Source organism: Mastigoproctus giganteus, chromosome 5 (assembly GCF_048544385.1).
Source record: "Mastigoproctus giganteus isolate SK-2022 chromosome 5, ASM4854438v1, whole genome shotgun sequence".
Lineage (NCBI taxonomy): Eukaryota > Metazoa > Arthropoda > Arachnida > Uropygi > Thelyphonidae > Mastigoproctus > Mastigoproctus giganteus.
In genome coordinates this window covers 99,347,747-99,371,900 of record NC_143579.1, presented here as the reverse complement: position 1 = coordinate 99,371,900, position 24,154 = coordinate 99,347,747, and the positions used below count along the sequence as shown (strand labels likewise).

General features: G+C 36.2%; 1 protein-coding gene across 3 annotated transcripts in view; it reads right to left on the bottom strand.

Moving 5' to 3' along the window:
* The window catches only part of LOC150085583 (phosphatase and actin regulator 2-like), a 462,740-nt gene that overhangs the window by 414,915 nt on the left and 23,671 nt on the right, over positions 1-24,154 (bottom strand). For all 3 annotated transcript variants that reach the window (XM_090373361.1, XM_090373363.1, XM_090373362.1), the window contains exon 2: positions 2,193-2,243. In XM_090373361.1, coding sequence (XP_090229487.1) covers positions 2,193-2,243 — 51 coding nt within the window. The remainder of the gene's footprint in view (positions 1-2,192; positions 2,244-24,154) is intronic.

Sequence of the window (24,154 nt, the reverse complement as noted above, 5' to 3'; positions counted from 1 at the left end):
CTTGCATGTCGATTATAATGTGTATGATTTTTTCAAAGTGATTTTCATATTATCAAACTGCGATTAGTCATTAATGTGGTTTTTACGAACTGACTATTAGTATTTAATGTTAAATAATAAATATTTCCTTTTGTTTCCTATTTTGTTTTCTCATATTCTCTTATTACAACATTCATAAATATACATATTTGTTTGTAATATATACATATATTGCAAATATTAAATAATTTTAAAAAATGCACATTTACCGCATCTACCCCCAAAGTTTACATTCCCCCCCCCCCCCCAGTGCTAACACTCTGAATTCAACACTGGATAGATGCACCTAAAAGCGCAAAGCAGCATTAAAGGATGCAAGAGTATATATAAGTTTGTATTAATATATTGAATAAAGTAAATGGATGTGAAAATTACAGTGCCAGAAACTAGAAGGGTGAGGATATTAGAAAAGGAAGTGTAGTAGATATGTGAAAGAATAGTCATATCCTAAAATTTATGATGAATTAAGAAAATTATGGGCTGAATTACAAAGCCAATAGAAGGTGGGTGAACTGTAAAGTAAAATTAGTACAGCTGTCATCAAGTGTGGGAGGAAAACATATTTGGATAATGGTAGAATATAGGTAAGGCGAATGTGCAGAATCTGATGTCAGCTGAAGCAAATATTGATACATGATCAGGTAATATCATCAGGGAACTACACCTGACCATGTATCAAGAACTGTTACTTGTCCATAGTAGTAAAAGAAAGGTGAAAGGCAAAAGACAACAAAAATGTAATTGGCACTTTCTAATACAGTATGGACAAGGAAGTCCCAATGCAATGTCATTTATTAAGGTAAAAAATAAGGATCAAGTTAGAATAAGATATGGTTAATAAAAATATGTAGAGTTTTGTGTAGGATTTAAAAATTGTAATTTTATGGAGACTGGAATTATATATATAATTAAATCTATTATACTGGTGAAATTATCAGAGTAATAACCTATAATACATGCCATAACTAAATTATGAATTTTTGTTCATGTACTAGAATTTCTAATGTACCAATTATCAATAGTGAAGAAGGGTAATGGTGATATTAAAACTAACATATTAAACAATTAATATTTAAATTTATCTCCTGGTGATTACAGTCTGTATACATTGACGGGACTTAACAGGGACCAACACCCATCAATGTACAAGCAAAAGCAATCAACGTAAACCCTAACTGATTTTTTTTATTAATAGATATAGAAATCTGGGGATGTTAATTTAGTTGTAAACTAAGAATAGTTTAATTTGGTTGTAAACTGGAATTAATGGATCATTGGTTCGACAAATAGTGGCAATTAATTAAATTATAGAATTCACGAAGATGTCCATACCATAATGCAGCTAAATAAGAAAAGACCGTGTGTGCTTTTTGTCTTGCTGCTATGCGTATATTGCAATCCCCTCTAACCATTTTTGTTTAGGTTAGTATTATGTGATATAATACAGAATGGGTATATACATCTGTTGTATTTAGGATTAAAATAAATAAGCAAGGGAAATGAAAATGAAGTAAAAATAAAAAAAAAGGAATAAAATACCTCTGCCTTAAAATAAGTCATCATATTGCCCTTTGTTATAAGAGCGTGTCCACACACACACACTGTATAAATCAGTAAATCAATTGACTATCTAGCTACATTTTAGAATCAACTATGGGATTTCATTGTCAGGTCAAAATAAAACTAGCTTCTGGGTGCAAACTGATCAAGTGGTGCACAAAACAAAACTTACAAATGAAACCTAACTCTGAAGTTTACTTCTGCACCCCACTTAGTTGCTCATTTAGATACATCTATTCACCATTCAACAAAAAGGTTTTAATTCAAATAAATGGCACTCATACGAGGAAGCATTTATTCTTTGAAAACAAGATACTTATCAAAAGCAGCTCACAATACATAGCAATTTATTAATAGCCAAAAGTTTGCCACTTATGAGAGAACTACAAAAAAAAGTAAGGGTTAGAATAACAAAGATGGAACAGCTACACTATTCAACATGATAAAGTAAAAACTTCAAATAACAATTAATTGTGCATGTGTTAATTGCTTTAAAAATCTTTAGTTTATATTAGTTTATCATGAGGAATCAAACAATCTAATAAAACTAGAATACATAAAAAAATAATAAATTTGAGATTAAGTTCTTTTACCATGCGCTGAAGTTAGAATTTGAAGTGTCCAAGGCCGTCGCTTCAAGCATTCTGAAAGAAGAGAATATGAATCAGATACTATTTTAACAATTTTAAATTTTAAGATATTCCATTGAAATATAACAGCACATGACACACTGAAATATAACATAGTTGTTATTTTATATTGTACTTAATACGTAGGCTTATAGTTATAGTTACGCTAGTTATTTTTATTTTAATTCAGATAAACAGTTTTTGTAGATATACGTAATACATACGTAAAACCGTTATTTCGTTCGAATCTTGCAGCCATTGTTTTTGTATATAGTGGTAGGGAATTCAAATTTTTAATTGAGATAGTTAGGTAGCTCTAACGTATAATTTAGAATAATACGCTTCACTGTTTCTATCAGATAGCGTAGTATTGAGATTTAATTAATTTAATTTATTGATTTTATTAATTTAAAGTATCATGCCCCAAACTAGAGCAGCAAAGCAACGGGCACAAAGTGGCAGGAGTGCTGCGACTCGAGGGAGAACTGAGGGGGGGGGGCGATTCTCCAACGCATCACAGCCTAAAAAAATGTGCAACTTGTGAAATGTTTGCCGAACTCTCTGGAATGGAACATGACATTGCCATGGGGGATGTCTTTGTGTGTGCGCAATGTAAGGAGTGTAAGGAAATCAGGTGAAAACTCAGCGTTGTTATGGGCCTATATGAGAGTTTGAAGGACAGGGTGGATGCCCTCGAAAGATCTAAATTGAGGAGCCCATCAGGCTCTCAGCTGCCCACATCAACGCCAGAGCTTGCACTCTGTCATCACACAACACAGCGGCAACCCCCAAGGCAGAATGCGCTGGTCCCACAGGAACTAGTAGTTGTTGGTGACTATTATCAGGGAAACAAGAAACATTCTTTGTAAAAAGGATAGGTGGAACAGGACCAGGGTATGTCTGCCAGGGGCAAAGGTTGATGACATTGTAGAGCGGATATCATCTTTTAAGGGCACAAAAGGTGATATAGTTGTACATGTTGGCACTAATGATATTAGGACTAGGAGACCGGCTGAATTACTTAACAAGTACAGGTCACTGATGAAAAAAAGCCGTGAAATAGGGTTGAAATTGAAAGTGTCTGCAATTCTGCCCAGACACGATAGGAGGGAGTATATGATGAGAGCCTTGTTGATCAATTCAGCCCTGGAAAGAATGTGCAAGGCTCAAGGGGTAGAATTTTTTTCAGCCTGGACTGTACTTGTTAACAGGAGAGACTGCTTCTATAGGGATGGGATACACTTAAATAGAAAAGGTGCAAGAATATTTACTGATGCTATCGAGGCAGTGTTAGGTGGGTCAGAAAACTGAGAGCTTGGGGGGATACAAGGACTAATAGTTTAACAGTAGCCGTAGGTAGAGGTGAAGGTGATTAATGCACAACTTCTATTAGAATAAGTAGTGACCTGGAGCGTGGGGTGTTGGGGGTTTCAGGGACGGATGGCAGTCATCCTGAAATAGTTGGGTATATGGGATGTGTTAGGGTAACTAAGAATAGGAGTAGGAGCATGTATGCTTGCATGTATAACCAATGCTAGAAGTATAGTAAATAAATTTGATGAATTTGAAGTGTTGGTCAAGACATCAAAGGCGGATATTGTTGGGATAGCAGAGACAGATATAAGGAATGCTGAATTGGAATTTGGGCAGTACAATGTGTACAGAAAGGATAAAAAGGGAGGTGGTGTTATGCTGTTAATTAAAAAAAACAAAATCAAAAGAAGTGCATCCAGTTGATATAGATGAACAGTGCACTGTTGAGTCATTTTGGTGTGACATAAGCACTGCGAAAGCAAAAATAAGAGTAGGAGTGTGCTATAGGCCTAATGACTCAAATGAGTACAATGAACAATTGTACAGAAAAATAGAGTGGGGTAGTAAATCAGAATGTCTTATAATGGGGGATTTTAACTTCCCAGATATTGACTGGAACTTGTGGGTTGGTCACTCACACACTAGTCAGAATTCTGTGTATTTATTGGATGATTGTTTTCTGCAGCAGCATGTTCAAGAGGCAACCAGAGAGAGCAATACTCTTGATCTGGTTATCAGCAGTGATCATTCGTGTATTAAGAATTTGCAGATAAAGGAACCACTAGGTGGCAGTGATCACAGTGTACTGATGTGGGATTTACTTAAAGATTTAATTACCATCAGGGATAAAGGAAAGGGTTTTTGCTTCCGTAAAGGTGAGTATAGTGCTCTCCGACAGTTTTTAAATTTTGTACAGTGGGATCAACTGACGATGTTACCAACAGTAAATTCTAAGTGGGAAGCGTTCAAGGAATTAATCGTGGAAGCTACTAAAAGTTTCATACCTATTAAGAAATATTGTTCAAGGTTTAAGCCTAAATGGTTATCTAATGAACTAATGAGACTCGTAATAGAGAAGAAAAATGCATGGGTTGCATATAAATTATCAAGCGACTCAGAAGCCTATGGCAGATATAAGCTAGTCTGTAATCAGGTGACAAAGGAGGTTAGGCAGGCGAAGGCAGATTACGAGAAATCCTTGGCAAAAGATGCTAAGAAAAACAGCAAGGATTTCTTTACTTATATAAACTCTAAAAGGAAGGGGATGAATCTGATTGGTCCACTTGACATGGATGGTTCGACTGTAGATGATCCTGCTCAGATAGCAAACAAACTGAATGAGTATTTTGCATCTACATTCACACATGAGGAATTATTAAGGTTTGAAAATGGCAGAAGGTTATCAAATTGTAGCAGGATACTTAATGATTTTGGAATAACTGAAAGCAAAGTGGAGGAGAAATTGTTGAAGTTAAACATAAAAAAAGCACCTGGGGTGGATGGGATCTATCCAGTTATATTAAAGGAGGCAGCAAAGAAACTAAGCAAACCCTTAGCCATAATTATGAGAGCGTCCTTGGACTCAGGGGAGATTCCCACGGACTGGAGATGTGCAAATGTATCCCCAATTCACAAAGGGGGGATCGAAGGGTGACACGAGTAATTACAGACCAGTTAATTTAACTTCTGTTCCGGGTAAAATAATGGAGTCACTGGTTAAAGATGCATTGCAGGATCATCTAGACAAGACTGCAGCAATAATTCAGACACAGCATGGGTTTGTTAAGGGAAAGTCTTGTCTGACAACTTTGATAGGATATTATGATGTGGTTACAAAGGAACTGCATGCAAAAAATAATTTTGATATCATATATTTGGATTTCAGGAAAGCTTTTGACACTGTTGCGCATGGAAGACTATTGTACAAATTGGAGCAGAATAGTATTAAGGGTAAGTTGCTACAATGGATAAAAGGATGGTTAAGTGGGAGAAGACAGAGAGTGGTAATCAATGGGTGCTGCTCTTCGTGGAGTCTCACAGGGTTCGGTGTTAGGTCCACTGTTGTTTTGTATATTTATCAATGATATTGATGAAGGTATATCAGGCTTAATGTCGAAGTTTGCAGATGATACAAAGGTTGGCAGGGTTGTTAATGACAGTAATGACAGTGTGCTACTGCAACAGGACCTAGATAATTTGGGCAGATGGGCTGAGAAGTGGCAACTGAAATTTAACCTTGACAAATGCAAAGTACTGCATATGGGTAGAAGTAACCCCAGAGAAACGTACCAACTCTGTGGTACTACACTTAAGGTGGTAGAAAATGAAAAAGACCTGGGAGTAATTGTGCAATCAGATATGAAGATTTCTGAGCAATGCAGACAGGCTGTCAGGGCAGGTCATGGGGTTTTGTCAATGATATATAGGAATTTTGCTAGCAGAGAAAATGAGGTGATTATCCCTCTGTATAAGGCAATGGTCAGGCCACACCTTGAGTACTGCGTACAGGTCTGGAGGCCTCATTTTAGGAAGGATTTACTTAAGCATGTACAGAGAAGGGCAACAAGATTGGTGAGGGAAATGAAGGGATCCTCTTACCAAGAGAGGCTTAAGTTCTGCAAATTGCAGTGGCTGGAGCCTAGGCACCTGCACGGTGATCTGATTGTGGTATATAAGGCTTTGAATGGGTTGAGCATGCTGAATTCTGATGGGATCCTTCCACTTGTTCAGATTACGAACCTAAGGGGGCATAAATTCAAATTAAGAAAAGACAGATGTAGAATAGATGTGCAGAAATTTGCCTTTAGCCAGCGGGTGGTTAATTGCTGGAACAAACTTCCATCTGTCGTTGTGAAAGTTGATAGGTTGAATAAATTTAAGTAGGAACTGGACAGGCATTTGGAGGCAATGGTGTGATTTTTTTTTTTTTTTTGGCTGATGCTGCATAAGCTCATACACTTGCTTTCTTACATCACATGCCACTACTACTACTTTTTTAACAATTTTAAATTAGATATTTTTAATTTTAAGATATTCCATTGAAATATAACAGCACATGACACACTGAAATATAACAGCACAAGATACAGATCCTTCATAGCAGAGTGCACTGGTTCCACAGGAAGTAGCTGTTATTGGTGACTCCATTCTCAGAGAAACAGAAAATATGCTTTTACAAACAGGATATTGGAATTGGACCAGGGTATGTCTGCCTGTTTCAAAAGTTTATAACATTGCAGAGAATCTACTGTCTTTAAGGACACAAAAGGTGCATATTGTATACTTAATATCATTAGTATCAACATGTGTACATGTTGATACTAATGATATTAAGAATGGGAAATCTTAGGATTTAGTCAATTGCAGGACAATGTTAAGAAAAAGTTATAAGTTAGGAGTGAAACTGAAATGTCTGCAATTCTGCCAAGACACCATAGGAGGGAGTAATTATTATTAGTCATATGGTACAAGGAAGCCTGAGGCTTATGTTGCACCAGCCAAAAAAAAAAAAAATTTGAGTTATCCTGAGAGAGAGAGAGAGAGAGAGAGAGAGAGAGAGAGAGAAGTAGAAAGGAATCACCAAGAAAAAGAAGAATGATGATATCCAGCTCAGGACCCTGGGTTTGCCAAGCCTATACTCACCAGATGTGAGCCCCCGGGTTTAAATGATGTGAGAGCCTTGTCATCAATTCAGCCCTGGAGAGACTGTGCACGGCTCATAGGATAGAATTTTTTTTCAGCATGATCTGTACTTGTTAACAGGAAAGACTATTTTTACAGGGATGGGACATACTTAAATAGGAAGGGTGCAAGGATATTTGCTGATGATATCAAGGAAGTGTTAGGTGGATCAGAACACTGCTAGCTTCAGGGGATACACAGAATACTAGTTTAACAGCAGCCACAGTTTAACAGTTTCAAGTTCTGAAAGGGATCCTCATGGAACAAGACAATACATGAGTTGTGGAGAATTTGAAAATGAGTTGCAGAATTTGAAAATGAAGAGTGCAATGTGTATAGAAAGGAGACAGGACAGTGAGGGGTTTGCAACCCACAAAATCTAATGCACTTGACATGAATGGTGTGTATCCGGTTGGGAAACAAATGAGAGTAAGAGCATGTTATAGGCCTAATGACTGTGATGAGTGTAAGGAACAACGCTACAGCAAAGAGTGTGCCAACAAATTGATGTCTTGTAATGGGAAATTTTTAACTTTCCAGACATTGAATGGAAGAACTTGTGGGCGTCTCACCTGCACAATAGAAAGGCTTTTGTGGATTTATTGGACAAATGTTTCCTACACTTACATGTTAGAAAGGCAGTGAGAGAAAGCAATGCTTGCAACCTTATCACTGGCTCTAACTCTAACTCTTCATATATTAACAATTGCAAATAAAAGACCCTAAATACTAGTGATCACAGTGTACCGATGTGGAATTTAAATATGTAACTACTGTCAAGGACAAAGGGAAAGGGTTCTGTAAATTCTATGCATAGGGAATTGGTTAAAAAAGTTATGAATAGCAAATTCTAAATGGGAAGCATTCGGGATTATTGTTATTGGAGGTTTTACGGCGCAACAGTAGCTAAAAGCCATTATGCACCAAACAATGGTAGAAATTAACAGGGGCTATTACAAGTCACATACGTTCATTATACAGAATTCAGCATCAAATTCTGTTGTAGCATTGGATCTTTTATTAGGAAAGTGAAAACTGCACATTGATATCAGATCCGTTTCAAAGTAAAAGCAATTTGGGCTACATGCCTTGATAACATGGTTTGCCATACTCTATTACAGAAAGGTCAGTCAATATAATTATTATTATTAGCCATATAGTGCAAGGAAGCCTGAGGCTTATGCTGCACCAGCCAAAAAAAAATTTCCGAGTTACCCTGAGAGAGAGAGAGAGAGAGAGAGAGAGAGAGAAAATCGCCAAGAAAGAGAAGAATGATGATATCCAGCTCAGGACCCTGGGTGTGCCAACCCCATACTCATCAGATGCGAGCCCATGTTGGATGAGTTGTGTACAACAGTTTGGAAGGAGAGAAGATAAAAGTGAGTAAGGTGAGTATGACCTATCCTTAGTCTTGCAAGTTACTTCGCTATAGTTTGAACAAAAACTGAATGGAGATTTGGTTTAATCTAAAGGAATTTGTTGCTTCTTCATTTTGTCAGTGATTTATTAGTATTGTATTAGTATTAGCAATGGCCACATGGTGCAAGGAAGCTTATGCTGCACCAGCCAAAAATATAATAATAATGAAATAAATAAAATAATAACAATAAGAAGAAAATTTTTTAAAAAATAAAATAATTAATAAGAGAAAAGGAAATAGACAACCTATGTGCTTTCCTCCTCCCATAGGTAATTATCCAGCTGACCTTTGAATTTCCCCAAATAGTCAACCTCTACCATCCATGTAGGTAACTTATTCCAGTAATTTATAACTCACTGGCCAAAATAAAACTTCCTGCAATCCAGTCTAGAATAATTTACAACCGTGAAAATTTCATACTCATTCATTTTACTTATGCCTCTCAGAGCCTTAAACACCTTAATCAAGTCTCCTCTAAGGTGCCTAGTTTCCAAGCTGTGCAACCCACATATTCAAAGTCTTTCCTCATATGGATGCCCTTTTGCCGTCTCACCAGGTGAGTTACCAGTCTTTGGACCCTTTCAAGAAGCACAATATCTTTCTTTAGGTGTAGTCTCCATACATCCTTACTTCTACTAGAAATTGTTCGATCAATCACTGATAGGACACCATGGGCCTTCCTTGGAACCTGTCCACAATGCTCGGAGAACATGTCTGACTGTAATGTAACACCCAAGTCCCTTTCCTCCACTACTGGCTTTAGTTCAACTTCACCAAGTGTATAAGTTATTTTGGGATTACTGTTCCTCTAGATCACTCTGAGGAATCTCTGCTTGGCAGTGATCATTAGTTACTCTACCAATCTTCACATCAGCAACAAATTTAGACATCACGCACTGTATCCCTTGATCGATGTCATTTATGAAAATCAAAAAGAAGTGTTCCTAATACTGATCTTCAGGGGAATCCCACTTCTTACATCAACCCAATCTGAGGAATAACCATTTATCACAACTCTGTGCCTCCTGCCCTGAAGCCATCCATCTAAGGATTTTTTCATGCGATTCCAATTTTTCCAGCTTATAAAGTGACCACTCATGTGGGACTGAGTTGTTTTGCTAAAATCCAAATAAACAACAGATTTATTCCCAATTCTAGATCTTGAGTAACCTTGTCAAAATAGCTAACCAGATTAGTTAAATATGATTTTCCCTTTACAAAACCAAGCTGAGTATCCTTCAGAATTTCATTTCTATCTAAATGATCCTGAATTCCTCCTTTGATCATTGCCTTCATGAATTTCCCACTACTGAAATTAGACTGACCGGCCGATAATTTCCCACTTCACTCTTAGAATAGCTTTTATGTATTGGAGATACATTGGCACTTGTCCAATCCAATGGAATCATTATTATTATTAGCCATATGGTGCAAGGAAGCCTGAGGCTTATGCTGCACCAGCAAAAAAAAAAAAAAAAATCTGAATTACCCTGAAAGAGAACAAGGGTCAGAAGCAGAAGAGAAGGGAATCACGAAGAAAGAGAAGAATGAAGATATCCAGCTTAGGACCCTGGGTGTGCCAAGCCCATACTCACCAGATGTGAGCCCCTGGATCATTCCCAAGTCCAGTGATGCTCTCATAATTAGCCTCAATGCACTCACTTGCCACCTCCCTTAAGATTATAGGCCTGTAGGCCCGAAGGTTTTTTCATTAAATAAACGTGAAATTTCAACATCAATAATTACATTTTTTCATCTTTACTCCAATAATTTCTCATTTATGAGAAATACTTCGATTTATGGCTGCATTGGTCAGCACTCTCACTACCACATATGCCAACATGGCTAGGGCCCAACAAAATTTTACTACTTTCATCTCCATAGCTAGATCAGTCAACAATATCTGAATATGATCAAGTAGGTAGTTGTCATGTTTCCTTGGTTGCAGTAAAGTAAGAGTGGCAATAAGAGAGCTGGTGAATATGACACTAAGAGTAAACTGGTGCAATTTTATAGATTCCAAGACCATTTGTACTATATGCAGTTCAGCAGTAAAGTTTCTACAATCTAAAGGTAAATGACTGGAGATTATGGAAGACAGAAGAACAAAGTAAGCATCAACTTTGTGGTCAGTTTTGGAGCAATCTATGTATATCTGAGTATAAGATTCATATTTTGCAATTAGTGATTTATGAAGCTGTTTTATATTCTGTTGAATATAAAGTAATTCAGAGATGTAATCATAGAAGCTACTAGACTTTCTATACCAACTAAGAGATACTGTGATAAATAGATGTCAAATGGCACAGACTCCACGTATTAACTGATGAGATTCGTGCCAGAGAAGAAAAATGAGATGCATATAAATTAACCTACAGTACATATAAATTAATTTGCAATCAAGTCACAAAGGAGGTTAAGCAAGCTAAGTGAGATTATGAAAAGTCTCTGGTAAGAAACGAAAAGAAAAGCAGCAAAGATTTGTTTACTTATATACACAATAGCAGGAATGGGATGAGGCACATTGGTCCAATAGACAATAATGCAATAAGATACATCAAAGATCATACTGTGTGAAATAAGAATAATTAGTCTAGTAAACTGTGAAGCTGCAAATTTTATCATAACTATAGTACAAGATGAGCCAGAGAAATGGGTAATATTAAAAGTTCAAAAATTAAAAAAAGAATCTGTAAGAATTTGTAATTAAATAAAGAATTTGCCAAATTATAAATATGCCATCTTAAAGTACATAGTATGCTATTTATTTTTTTAAAATGACATCCTTGTGATGGCCCTGTGCAGGTGCTCTTCTAATCTTGCCCACATTTCCCAATGTCACAATCTCCAAAGGAATTCTGGCAATTTCTTCATGAATTCTTTCTTTCAGCTCTTCAATATTGTGTGGGCGATGAGAGCACACCTTGCTCTTTAAGCCCCCCTCCCCCATAAAAAAGTAACATGCTGACCAGGTGCGTAACCAGGGGTGCAAATGCTCCCCTATCATAAATTTTGTCCTACTTGGCACTTTCTTCCCAAGTTTCCAATGAATCCATTTTTTATCCTTAACATCTAAAGATATTTCAATAATGACATATGGTAATTTTTTTAGTTTATGCTTAGCAAGTTATTGCTTGATAAAAGCCCATAATGTGAAAGTTTTGCAAAAAAATAACATATTCTGGTACAATTTTTTTTAAAAATAATGTCCTTCAAATAAAAGTTACATTTCTTATTTGTTGGTAGACTTATTACAGTCTTTGCTGATAAATCCTTGAAACGTATCTTTGGTTGCAGATTTTTTTAACAAATATGCCATGCCAGGGAGCAACTGGTAGCATTTAGCAATAGTGGTGAGCGAGAAGTGAGCCATGAACTTAAAACAGTTGGACACTGAATGCTGAAAAGTGAAGATGCAAGTGCACTAGGGCCTGTTTTTATTATATTGAAAACTCTGAGGTATGCATTATATTTTAAATTATTTTTAGTTTACATTTATAGTAGAAAGCTTATAGAAGATACTGAAATATTACAAACACTTAGTTTCAGTCTGTCAATTTTATAAGCCCAATTTTTTTTCATTTGTATGATTCGTTATTCAATTCATACCAATACTGTAAAATCCAATAGCTTGGCACTGACGAGCCCTGCCTATTATTGACAAATCTGACATTACTTTAGTATTTATTTACTTTATTTTTTTTTTATTATATTATTTTATTTAGTATTTATTTATTATGAATCTTTCAACAATGTATAGAATTTACATGACACTGCCCATTAGCAGTGCAACAGCTGAATGTTCTTTCAGCAGACGTAAGTCATATGAGATCAAATCTGGCAGAAGAAAGGTTGTCAGGACTTGCTCTGTTTTCCATTGAAAGATTCATAGCTAATGACATTGATCATGAGATTGTAACAGACCACTTTGCAAGAATGAAACCTAGATGAAAGAGGTTGTTGTAAACTCTTAAATAATGCAAGTTGCAGCATCTGGAGGCTAGGCACCTGCGAGGTGATCTAATTGAGGTGTATAAGGCCTTGAATGATTTGAGCAGGCTCAATGCTGACAGGGTACTCCCGCTTGCTCAGATTAAGAACCTGAGGGAGCATAGATTCAAACTGAGGAAAGACAGCTGTAAAATAGATGTGTAGAAGTTTGCCTTTAGTCAGAGGGTAGTTGATTGCTGGAACAGACTTCCATCTGTTGTTGTGGAAGTTGATAGCTTAAATAAATTTAAGGCTGAACTAGACAAACATTTGGAGTGACCAGATGGGTAAAATGGGAAAGGTTTTTTTTTTTTTTTTTTTTTTTGGCTGATGCCATATAAGCTTGCTTTCTTGAATCATATGCCTCAATGAATACTAATGCTGTTATGCTGCCTCAGAAAAGCTGTAATTATAATTCAATTTATGATAAGCCAGATTATAATTTATGATAATTGATTTAAGGTCAATTTAAAATATCATTTGTACAGCTACATCTGATTACTTTGCATAAATGAAACTTTGATGCAAAAAAGTTTAAAATGATAAATAAAGTTATTTATCATTTTAAAGTTAATATACTTTATTAATTTTATTAATAAAGTATATTAACATGATGGGGCTTAGAGGGGAACAGGCATTCTGTGTGCTATCAGACTAAAACACTGATGGATCCAATATCTTTCTTTTTCAGAAGATTTAGGAGAAGTCCAGTTGGCATACCTCCCTAAAATCCACCCATGCATACCTCTCGATGGTAAGCCCCAGTGGTGGGATTCAAATAATTTAACAACCGGTTTGCTGCCCTAATGACCGTTCTAATTATAAAAAAAAACTATATACCGAAAGGTAGTTTTATTATTTCATGCAGTTAATACTTAAATAAGAACAGAGGTCCACAAAACTAGATTATGTTACAAGAAAGAGTTTTAAAATATTAATGAAAAAAATATTAAATAATACCTGACATAAACAATAAAACTGTTATTTAAGATATTTCCATATTGCTTCTTGATTGGCGTCCTTACTTGCAATTTTCTTCGCTTTTATCCGAGCATCATCGGCTGAGTGATTTATCCTTAACCATCTTTTCACTGGAGGAGTAGGATCCCATTCCTTTAGAGGTAGGCCGATTAGACTAATAGTCATTGTGTTTGATATATTAGAAAGAGTTAGGCAACTTCTCTTCTCTGAACATTATGTTCATCTTTGAAAAACCCCTTTCCGCTTCTGCTGAACTTACAGCAATTGTTCTGACAATATTTTTAGGTCTTTGAACACTTTCAGGAATTGCATAATTCTGGGAATTTTTTAAAACGTTTTCCACGAAACCTCAATAATCATTAATATCAATTTGGTAATTAAAAAATTGTCATTAAATACGAGCAATTGTTCTTCAGCTGCTTTCCATGGAACTAGTACTTCTTCAATATTCCAGTAACCTGGCTCCAAAAAATTGAGAAATTGGAATTTATTCCTATCTTGAAATTGGCTACAACTTTCTTTTAAAATGTTCACAATCCATTAGTCTTTTTTTCAAATTCGTTACAATGTTTTCTAAAAGTCTTTCCCGAGGAAGCCCGACAAATTCATGATTTTCTATTTTTTTCTACGATTTTCTATGATTTTCTATTTTAATTCATCAACTTTTTTTTTGTATATACCCTTTTCCTTTCCAAGCATTTGAAATGCTTTAATAGATCTTATCACGAGTTTTTCAGCCTTTATTATGTCTATATTTCTTACTTGCAGTGCATCTGAAAGAAGAGAAATTTCGTTTAAAATATCAATCATCAATGCCAAATCAGTTATAAAATATATATTTTCAAGACGGGCAGCCACACCTAAGTACTTTTTATTTGAATAAAAATAGTAATGTAGCACTGGATAAGCACGTCACACAGCTAGGGTTGACCTTAACTACAGGCAGCCCACCCTGGTCCCAAAACTCTTCCAATCTTTATAATTTCAATTCCAAGTTGTTCGGATATTTTGGAAAGTTCAATTTGGATTTTATTGTATTGTGTATATCTTATCAATAAATATTTTAAAAGGATTTACTTGCTTTATTTCCTTTACCGAATCATCTAAAACAAGATGGAGGCGATGATCCAGTGCCATATTATTATGTTTGGAAACTCTTTTGCAATCCTAGTACTCACTCCAGATTTTCTCCCAAGCATAACGCTGACACCATCGGAGCAAAATCCTATTAAATTTTTTTCTAGGTAATTCTTAGTAAGCCCAACATTATTTAAACTTTCCATAACTGAAGAACATATTGTCTCTGCATCTTGTTTTTCCAATTCAACTGGTTCAAAGAAAATTGTTGGTGATGTAACTGAATCCTCAACTTTTATATAATAACTGTTTGCACTGTCCTCAAGTATAATAACTGGTTTGCAGGATATCACTTCGTCAATAATCAAACAAACATTTTCAGATTATTTTCAATAATTTTATTAAATATTTCTTTTTTAATTTCCTTTGCAATGAAATCAACTACTTTTGCAGCAGTTTTGTGAGAATGTAATCCTATTCCCATATCTAATCATTTTTAATTTGCACTTCTATCTCATCTTCTATGTCTGAAAACGGTTTACATCTTTTTGCCAGGCTGTAAACTGTATTAAAATTGTTATATTGTTGCACTGTCCAGCATTCAGGAAGATTATTTTCAATTTTGGAGTTATCGTTTTTTTATTTCAATAATTGACTTGCTGCTTTCTTCAAGTTGGAGTGGTAGTGCTTGTGACTATTTTGTACCATCCAAGGCCAATTCTGATACAACAAATTCTGATTTTGGTTTCTTATTGAAAAAAATCAGTCAAACTCTGTTGCCTTTTCATCCTTTTAAGGGCTACTGCAAAAAATTTTAAAAATGTTTTATTTTAATATATTATAGAGCAGGAGCGGATATGTGCCTATATATTTGAATATTTTTACTGGTTCTGTCCACGTGTGGTCATATCATAAACTTTTATAAACAAAGCACTGTGCTTATACCATTGATAAACATCAGTCAGAACATTCATTTTATTGATACTAAATGAACATTTCTTGCTGAATTAATAACAACCGTTTTTAACAACCATTTTAACAAGCGGTTCGCCGAACTCAACAAAAAATTAGGTATCAGTTCTGCCGAACCGGTGCGAACTGGCTGAATCCCACCACTGGTAAGCCCTGTTATGTCACTTAGGTGACAACGAGGGTGTAGAGTGGTTCTCTTCAAGACGCCTGGTCAGCGTGAAGAGGAAAAGACCAAACCCTCCAGCACATGACAGCACAACGAAACAAATGGCCCTCGGTCCCCAGTGGCTTTCACTCGCCCTCTTACGGCAGCGAGAGGATCAGAATGGAAGCAGAGGGTGCTAAGTATCTCTGGGTACGACCAGGCTGCCATGCACGGAAACTGAACTTGGCCTTTTACAACGTAAGATCGCTCATCGGTGAAGACAGGATATTAGAGCTAGAAAAGGAATTAGAAAATGTGAATTGGAATATCATCGGTTTGGCTGAAACAAGAAGAAATGAGTCACATAAGTTTTTCAAGTGGAAATCTGCTGTACACCAATGGAAACAGTGAAAGGAGCAAAGATATAAAAAACAACATTTTGGAATTCAAAAGTACATCACCAAGGGTGTCAAGATTACTACTCATGATTTCTAAGAGGTACAAGGTAAAGGTTATAATGATTTATGCACAACATCAAGTCATGAGGATGAAGAGGTTGAAGAAATGTGAAAAAAATATTCAGTATAAAAAAATACATCAATTTATACTGAATACAAAGTATTCAGTATAAATTGATGTTATTTACTTCAATACACATTTAAAACTCCACATGGTGTAACAGTGTTTTAATTTCCTTTAAATCATAGATAAGAAAATCATTTTTTTTATATTTTGAAACAAAGTGATTTTAACAGAATCGACCACAATATAGATGCATGAGTTTTCTTCATCTTGATTTAGATTCTTGAATAGTACGGTATTACAATTCCCAATATTTTTATAATGCTAATGTCATTACTTTCATCGATAATATAATTAAACTGGAGTTTGTTTCCTAAATCAGATTTTAAATCTTCATGAAATGTGTTATTGCATTTTATTGGGGTACATTTTGTAAAGCATTGCATTTTATTGAAGTACATTTTGTTATTTGCAGTTTGAAGTCCTTACATTCTTTGCTGTCTGAAAAACAAAATTTACAAAGGCCACTCAAATGATCATCTACCTTTATAATGCAGAGCTATGACGAGTGCTATGCTACTTTCTGCCTTTACACTTCTCTTTCACTAATGTCAATACATGCTGATGCTGAGAACTAAAGGGGTCTTTGGCTTTCTAGTGTTTTGTTGTACTATGATGCCTTTCAATATCACTTATTTTGGTTGACAGCATGCATTTACAATATTTGCAAAAGCATTTTTTAAGAAATCGCTATCAAATTTGCAGGGCCAGTTCTTATATTTAGCATCTTTGAGCCATCAATTAACAAAAGTGTTGAATATATTTTTTTTCTCATTTTTACAGGTGTAAAATTATACACTATTGTTTAATATTAAAATTCACAAGCAAATAACAAATAGTCACATACTCAAAATAACTTAATCATTACAAAGAGAAATGACAAATTTTCATCAATACTCTGTTAAAACGTATTCAGAACAATGGATGCCATTTGGAAACAAATTGAGTTACCACAACTACATTTTTCTATATTAAGTAACCATCTATTAAACACCATCCTCCGTTAAGCTGTGCATTTTTATTGGTCCCCATGCTAAATCCCACTTGTGAAAAACCTCTTAAGCACCAACAGCAAGCAGTACAATTAGTCTCCCCCCCCCAGGCTGATTAAGCAAGCATTTTATTGTCAGAAAGTTTTTTTTTTTTTTTTTATTATTATTTGTACTACAAGATGCTTGTCAGTTTAGTACCAGACAGTGTTAAGAAATGTCACAGCACAGTTTCAGCTTAAAAAAGGGCATTTACCGAGGGGGGGGAATATATATATATATTTTTTTTAATGCAAACCCCAAACACAGGGAGGTTTTAGAACCAGTAGTACTTAGTACCATGCATGGGCTGAAGGTTGAAAAGATTAAAAAAGATACTTGTTGACATTAGATTTGAATTTCTGTAGATTGCAATTTTCAGGAAATATGTATGAAGAAAAGTTGTTCCAGAAAATGGAAGTTGAATGAATAAATGAGGAAGAAAAGTTCATTCTGTGATTTGAAGTTGGACGGTAAAAGGATGTTGACTGGTTGCAGAAAGTGTTCAGATTGTTTCGAAGAGAGAGAGAGAAGAAATTATAGAAGCCAATTCAGAAGAAGAGTGCCCCTGGAAGCATTTATAGAAAAGAATGTCTATAAATTCTTTTATAGAAATAAAAGAATGTCTATGAGATAGAGAATGGAGAGACTTTGTTAGATACTAGTCATTAATTAACCTAAGTGCCCTGTTTTGAGTGATATCTAGAAGCCTGAGAGGTTTTGGGAGCACCACCCCAGATGTGGAAATATTCCATGTTAGGACAGAATTTGTACAGAGTGAACAGCAATCTGGAAAAATAGTAATGATGAGAGCAAAAGAGAAAACCCAGTTTTTCAGACGCAGAGGAAGCAATATTTGTAATGTGCTTATGCCAAAAGATATATCATCTTGCCTAGATATCAGTGTCATCGAAGATAATCATAAGAGCAGAATTCTTTTTGCGAGATACAAAGACAGGACTGAGTTTTATTTAGAAGCATTGCAATCATTAAAGTTATCTTTGCCCCACTGAAGAATTAAATGGAGATCAGCATTTAAAGAAATAGTAGTTTGTTTGTTTGTTATTTGGTTTCTAGGAGCATTAGCAACTAAGGTCATATTGCTCCAGGATATGTGGTGGTTATTCCCTGACCTTTCCGCATCCTCCATATTTGGTGGTGATGGTCTCGAACCCCGGTCTAATCAAGAAGCGTGTGCTATGCACTGCTGTTACTTCCCACCTGGCTACGGAGGTGCCCAGAAATAGTAGTGGATATGTGCTATCATTTTTTTTTTCAGCTTGGACTGTACTTGTTAACAGGAGAGATTGCTTCTACAGGGATGGGATACACTTAAATAGGAAGGGTGCAAGAATATTTGCTGATGCTATCAAGGCAGTGTTAGGTGGGTCGGAAAACTGCTAGCTTGGGGGGAGACAAAGACGAATAGATTAACAGTAGCCACTGGCAGAGGTGAAAGAGATTCTTGCACTGCTTCTATTGGGAATGAGCAGAAGCCTGAAAAACAAGATGTAGGATATTTCAGAGACTGCTGGGAGTCATTGCGGTACAAGTAAACACATGGGTTGTGTTAGAGTAGCAAAGAATAGAAACAGGTGCATGTATAGTTGCGTGTACACCAATGCTAGGAGTTTAGTAAATAAATTTGATGAATTTGAGGTATTGCTCAAAACATCAAAGGCAGATATTGTTGGGATATCAGAGATGTGGTGTCACACAGATATAAGGAATGCAGAACTGGAATTTGGGGAGTACAATGTCTACAAAAAGGATAGACTGGATTGGAAGGGAGGAGGGGTTATGCTATTAGTTAAGAAATACATAAAATCCAAGGAAGTGAAGCCAGTGGACATCGCTGGACAGTGCAGTGTCGAGTCAGTTTGGTGTGACATAAGCATTGGGAAATCAAAATTGAGAGTGGGAGTGTGCTATAGGCCTAATGACTCTGATGAGTATAATAAGAAACTGTACAGGGAAATAGAGTGGGCCAGTAAATCAGAGAGTCTTATAATGGGAGATTTTAATTTCCCAGATATTGACTGGAATTTGGGGGCTGGTCACTCACACACTAGCAAGGCTTTTGTGGATTTATTGGATGATTGTTTTCTACATCAGCATGTTTGGGAGGCAACTAGAGGGAGGAATACTCTTGATTTGATTATCAGCAGTGATTCTTCATGCATTAAGAATCTGCAGATAAATGAACCACTAGGTGGCAGCGATCACAGTGTACTCAAGTGGGATTTACTCAAAGAGGTAACTACCATTAGGGGTAAAGGGAAGGGTTATTGCTTTTGTAAAGGCGACTACGATGGACTGAGACAGTATTTAAATTCTATACAGTGGGACCAACTGATGATGTTACCAACAGCAAATGCAAAATGGGAAGCATTCAAAGACTTATCTTGGAAGCTACTAGGCTTTACATACCAACTAAGAAATATTGTTCAAGGTTTAGGCCTAAATGGATGTCAGATGAACTAATGAGGCATATGGCAGAGAAGAAAAATGCATGCGATATATATAAATTAACGCATGACACAGAAGCCTATGATAGATACAAGTTGATCTGTAACCAAGTTACAAAAAAGAGGTTAGGCAGGCGAAGGCAGATTACGAGAAATCTTTGGCAAGGGTTGCAAAGAAAAACAGCAAAGAGTTCTTTACTTATGTAAACTCTAGAAGGAAGGGGATGAATGAGATTAGTCCACTTGATATTGATGGGTCAACTGTTGATGATCCTGTGCAGGTAGCTAACAAACTAAATGAATATTTTGCATCAACATTCACACATGAGAAGTTGTTTAGCGAGGGGAAAGCCAGAGGTGTATTCAACTCTAGCAGTAAGCTAGAGAATCTTGTAATAACTGTGAGTAAAGTGGAGGAGAAAAACACAAGAAAGGCACCCGGGGTGGATGGGATCTATCCAGTTATATTAAAGGAGGCAGCAGAGGAAGTAAGCAAACCCTTAGCCATAATTATGAGAGCTTCCTTGTACTCAGGGGAGGTACCCACAGACTGGAGATGTGCAAATGTGACCCCCCCAATTCACAAAGGAGGATCAAAGGCTGACACAAGTAATTATAGACCTGTGAGTTTAACTTCTGTTCCAGGAAAATTAATGGAGGCACTAGTTAAAGGAGCACTGCAGGATCATTTAGACAAGACTTCAGTTATAGCTCGGACACAGCATGGTTTTGTTAAGGGGAAGTCTTGCCTGACCAATTTGATTGGATACTATGATGCAGTCACAAAGGAACTGGATGCAGGGAATAACTGATATTATATACTTGGATCTTAGAAAGGCTTTTGATACTGTTGCACATGGAAGACTGCTGCACAAATTGGAGCAGTGTGGCATTGGAGGCAAATTGCTGCTGTGGATAAAGGGTTGCTGAGGGGGGAGAAGACAGAGAGCGGTAATCAATGGACACTGCTCGTCGTGGACTAATGTTATTAGTGGAATCCCTCAGGGCTCAGTGTTGGGTCCATTATTGTTTTCTGTATTTATAAATGATATTGATGATGGTATATCAAGCTTAATGTCGAAGTTTGCAGATGATACAAAGGTAGGTAGGGTTGTCAAGGACACTACTGACACTATGCTGCTGCAACAGGATCTGGAAAGGTTGAGCAGATGGGCTGAGAGGTGGCAAATGAAGTTTAACATTGACAAATGTAAAGTACTACACATGGGAAACAGCAACCCCAGAGCAACATATCAACTCTGTGGTACTACACTGACAGTGGTAGAGAATGAAAGGGACCTGGGAGTGGTTGTTCAGGCAGATATGAAGTTCTCTGAGCAGTGCAGACGGGCTGCAAGAGTAGCTCATGGTGTATTGTCAATGATATATAGGAATTTTTCTAGCAAGGATAAGGAGGTGATTATTCCCTTGTATAAGGCAATGGTCAGGCCACACCTAGAGTACTGTATACAGGTCTGGAGGCCTCATTTCAAGAAGGATGTAGAGCTGCTGGAACGAGTACCGAGAAGGGCAACATGATTCGTGAATGGAACAAAGGGGTGCTCTTACGAAGAAAGGCTTAATTTTTGCAAATTACAGTGTCTGGAGACTAGGCACCCGTGAGGTGATCTGATAGAGGTGTATAAAGCCTTGAATGGTTTGAGCATGCTCAATGCTGATGGGATTCTTCCTCTTGCTCAGAATAATCACCTGAGAGGGCATAAATTCAAATTGAGGAAAGACAGATGTAGGATAGACGTGCGGAAATTTGCCTTTAGCCAGTGGGTGGTTGGTTGGTGGAACAGACTTCCATCCCTTGTCATGGAAGTTGATAGCCTAAATAAGTTTAAGGCTCAGCTGGACAGGTATTTTGAACGAACAGAGGGGTGAAGTGGAAGTGGGTTTTTTTTTTTTTTTTTCCCCCGGCTGATGCTGCATAAGCTTGCTTTCTTGCATCAAATGCCTCTGCTAATGCTAATCATCATCAAACCTATATGTAGGATTTCTGGTCAGTGGAAAAGATCATTAATATACAAGAGGGAAAACAGTGGGAGAAATACCTGAAGCTTGGATAACACTAGCATTAGTGGAGAAGTTAGAATTCATCTACCATCAACAGCAGTGAGGGGTCAGAGAGAAAACTGGATACTCAATTACAAAAAAAGGTGGCAAACCATGAGATGGAAGCTTATTTAGAAAACCTTTATGCTAAACACAATCAAAAGCCTTTGAAATGTCAAGAGAAACTGCTTGAGTTTCACAAACATGTGCATTGAATTTGTCCATAGATGGGTAGTGGGTGCAATGGGATGATAACTGGATGGGAGGGATTTATCACCCTTTTTAGGAACTGGCTGGATATGAGCAAATTTCCATGCAGAAGGGAAAACACCTTTGGAAGAAAGTAAAAAAGGCAGCAGGTTTTGAGAACAAGTGGAGAAATACCATCAGGACCTGGACTTTCTTCGCATCAAGATTGTTTAAAATCCTTCTGATATCCTTTTGACAGGAGGCATTGAATGCAGTAAACTGATTGGTTGATATGTTGTTTAATGGCACAAGGACTACTAAGGCCATACTGTGCCTACAGTAAACTGGGAATGGTACAAGATCATCAATACATGAGTTGGAAGAAGCAAAGTAAGATGATAGAAGGTCAGCTTTATCTCTGGCTGAAGTGGCAAAAGAACCATCTGGTTTTGACAGAGGTGGGAACAGAGATGGGAAAAGGTTGCAGCCAATAAGTTTTGGCAAGAGACTAGAATGCTCAACTATCATTTGGACAAGAAGCCAGTTTTTTACTCTTAGCCTGTTCAAAATCTAGTTTGGACTGATTAATAACTGGTTTACAATTGTGAGCTTCGGTGTAAGCAGAAAATGAACCTGGAGATTTGAACCTGGAAAATGAACCTGGTCATCAAATACGGCACTAGAAAGTGTAAAAATCACCACATCACACAATACAATGAAAAGGTGCTAACATAAAGTGGGGGGAAAAAAAAAAAGTATGATATCTAGCATGAAAATTACAAAAACAGAAACACTGAGCAATATGATCATTTTGTGTTGGACAGTTCGCTCAGAAGTCATATGTTACAGCAGCAATGTGTGTGTGTGTAAGGTAGAAGTACATTAACGTTTGGTGCCTGAGAGCTTGACTAAAACAAGGTGAGTTTATTATTACCATATCACAAGTTTTCTCACTTAAATTTCTGGGTTTATTAATAGCAAATGGAGTAACTTTTTGTAAACAACATGATAAATTAAATTTTTTTTTAGTTATTTATGTGAAACCAAGAGAAAACTTAAAAAAAAAAAACAGGTGAAAGAATGAAAGAAGGGAAGAGGAAAAAAAAAAAAAAAAAGGAGAGAATGATATATCAATGTGGTTTAAAACAGAAGATGGACAGAATGGCACACAAGGAGAAGTGGATGCTAACAATTTACTTGAGGATTTTGCATCCACTGTTCTCAAGGGCAAAAATAAAAGAAATAATATCTCAACAATTACAACAGATGATTCTGTATTGCAAAATTGTGATTAACTCATATTCAATGATGACAATACAGCTGATTGGGATAAAACAATTAGTGATGATCCAGCCACATGGCCGAAGTCAAATGCGATGACTTAAGGATAAAGCCGGTAAACCAAAGAGATGCTAGATGTGATGCTAGTAACAGGAATATTCTCAGTTAGTTACTACAAACAAGCTTTGAAAAATGGGGAACAATGCCACAAAGATGGTTACTTTATTCAGTTAGCACAGACAGCATTTATTGCTTCTGTTGCATGTTTAAAAGCTCCAAAAATAGTAATGTTAAAAATAGCAGGTTTCTAAATGGTTATAGCAATTAGAAAAAATTTTAGAGAAGAGGCCTTAACACTAGGAATAGTCATAATAAAATAAATATTGCTTCTACCGACAAAACACAGTCAAAGTAAAGTTTATTAAAAATAAATTAAGTACATGGACACTGATAGATAAAATAAAATAAATACACTGTGTGAAAATTAAAACCAAAATTATATACAGCTAATAAATAATAACCATTAATATAAAGAGGTTTGTAAAATAAAAGAGGAATTTACCTCAATATAGTACATAGAACACTTCTGTATGATACTCTCCAGAAATTAAAATGAAAAAAAAAATTCGAAAAAGGTAGAGATCACAGGAATTTTCATTCCTGTGATCTCGACATACAGTCGAAAAGCATTGTCAGTTTCAGGAAGGAAAATCGTTTTGAATATTTTAGTTAGATTC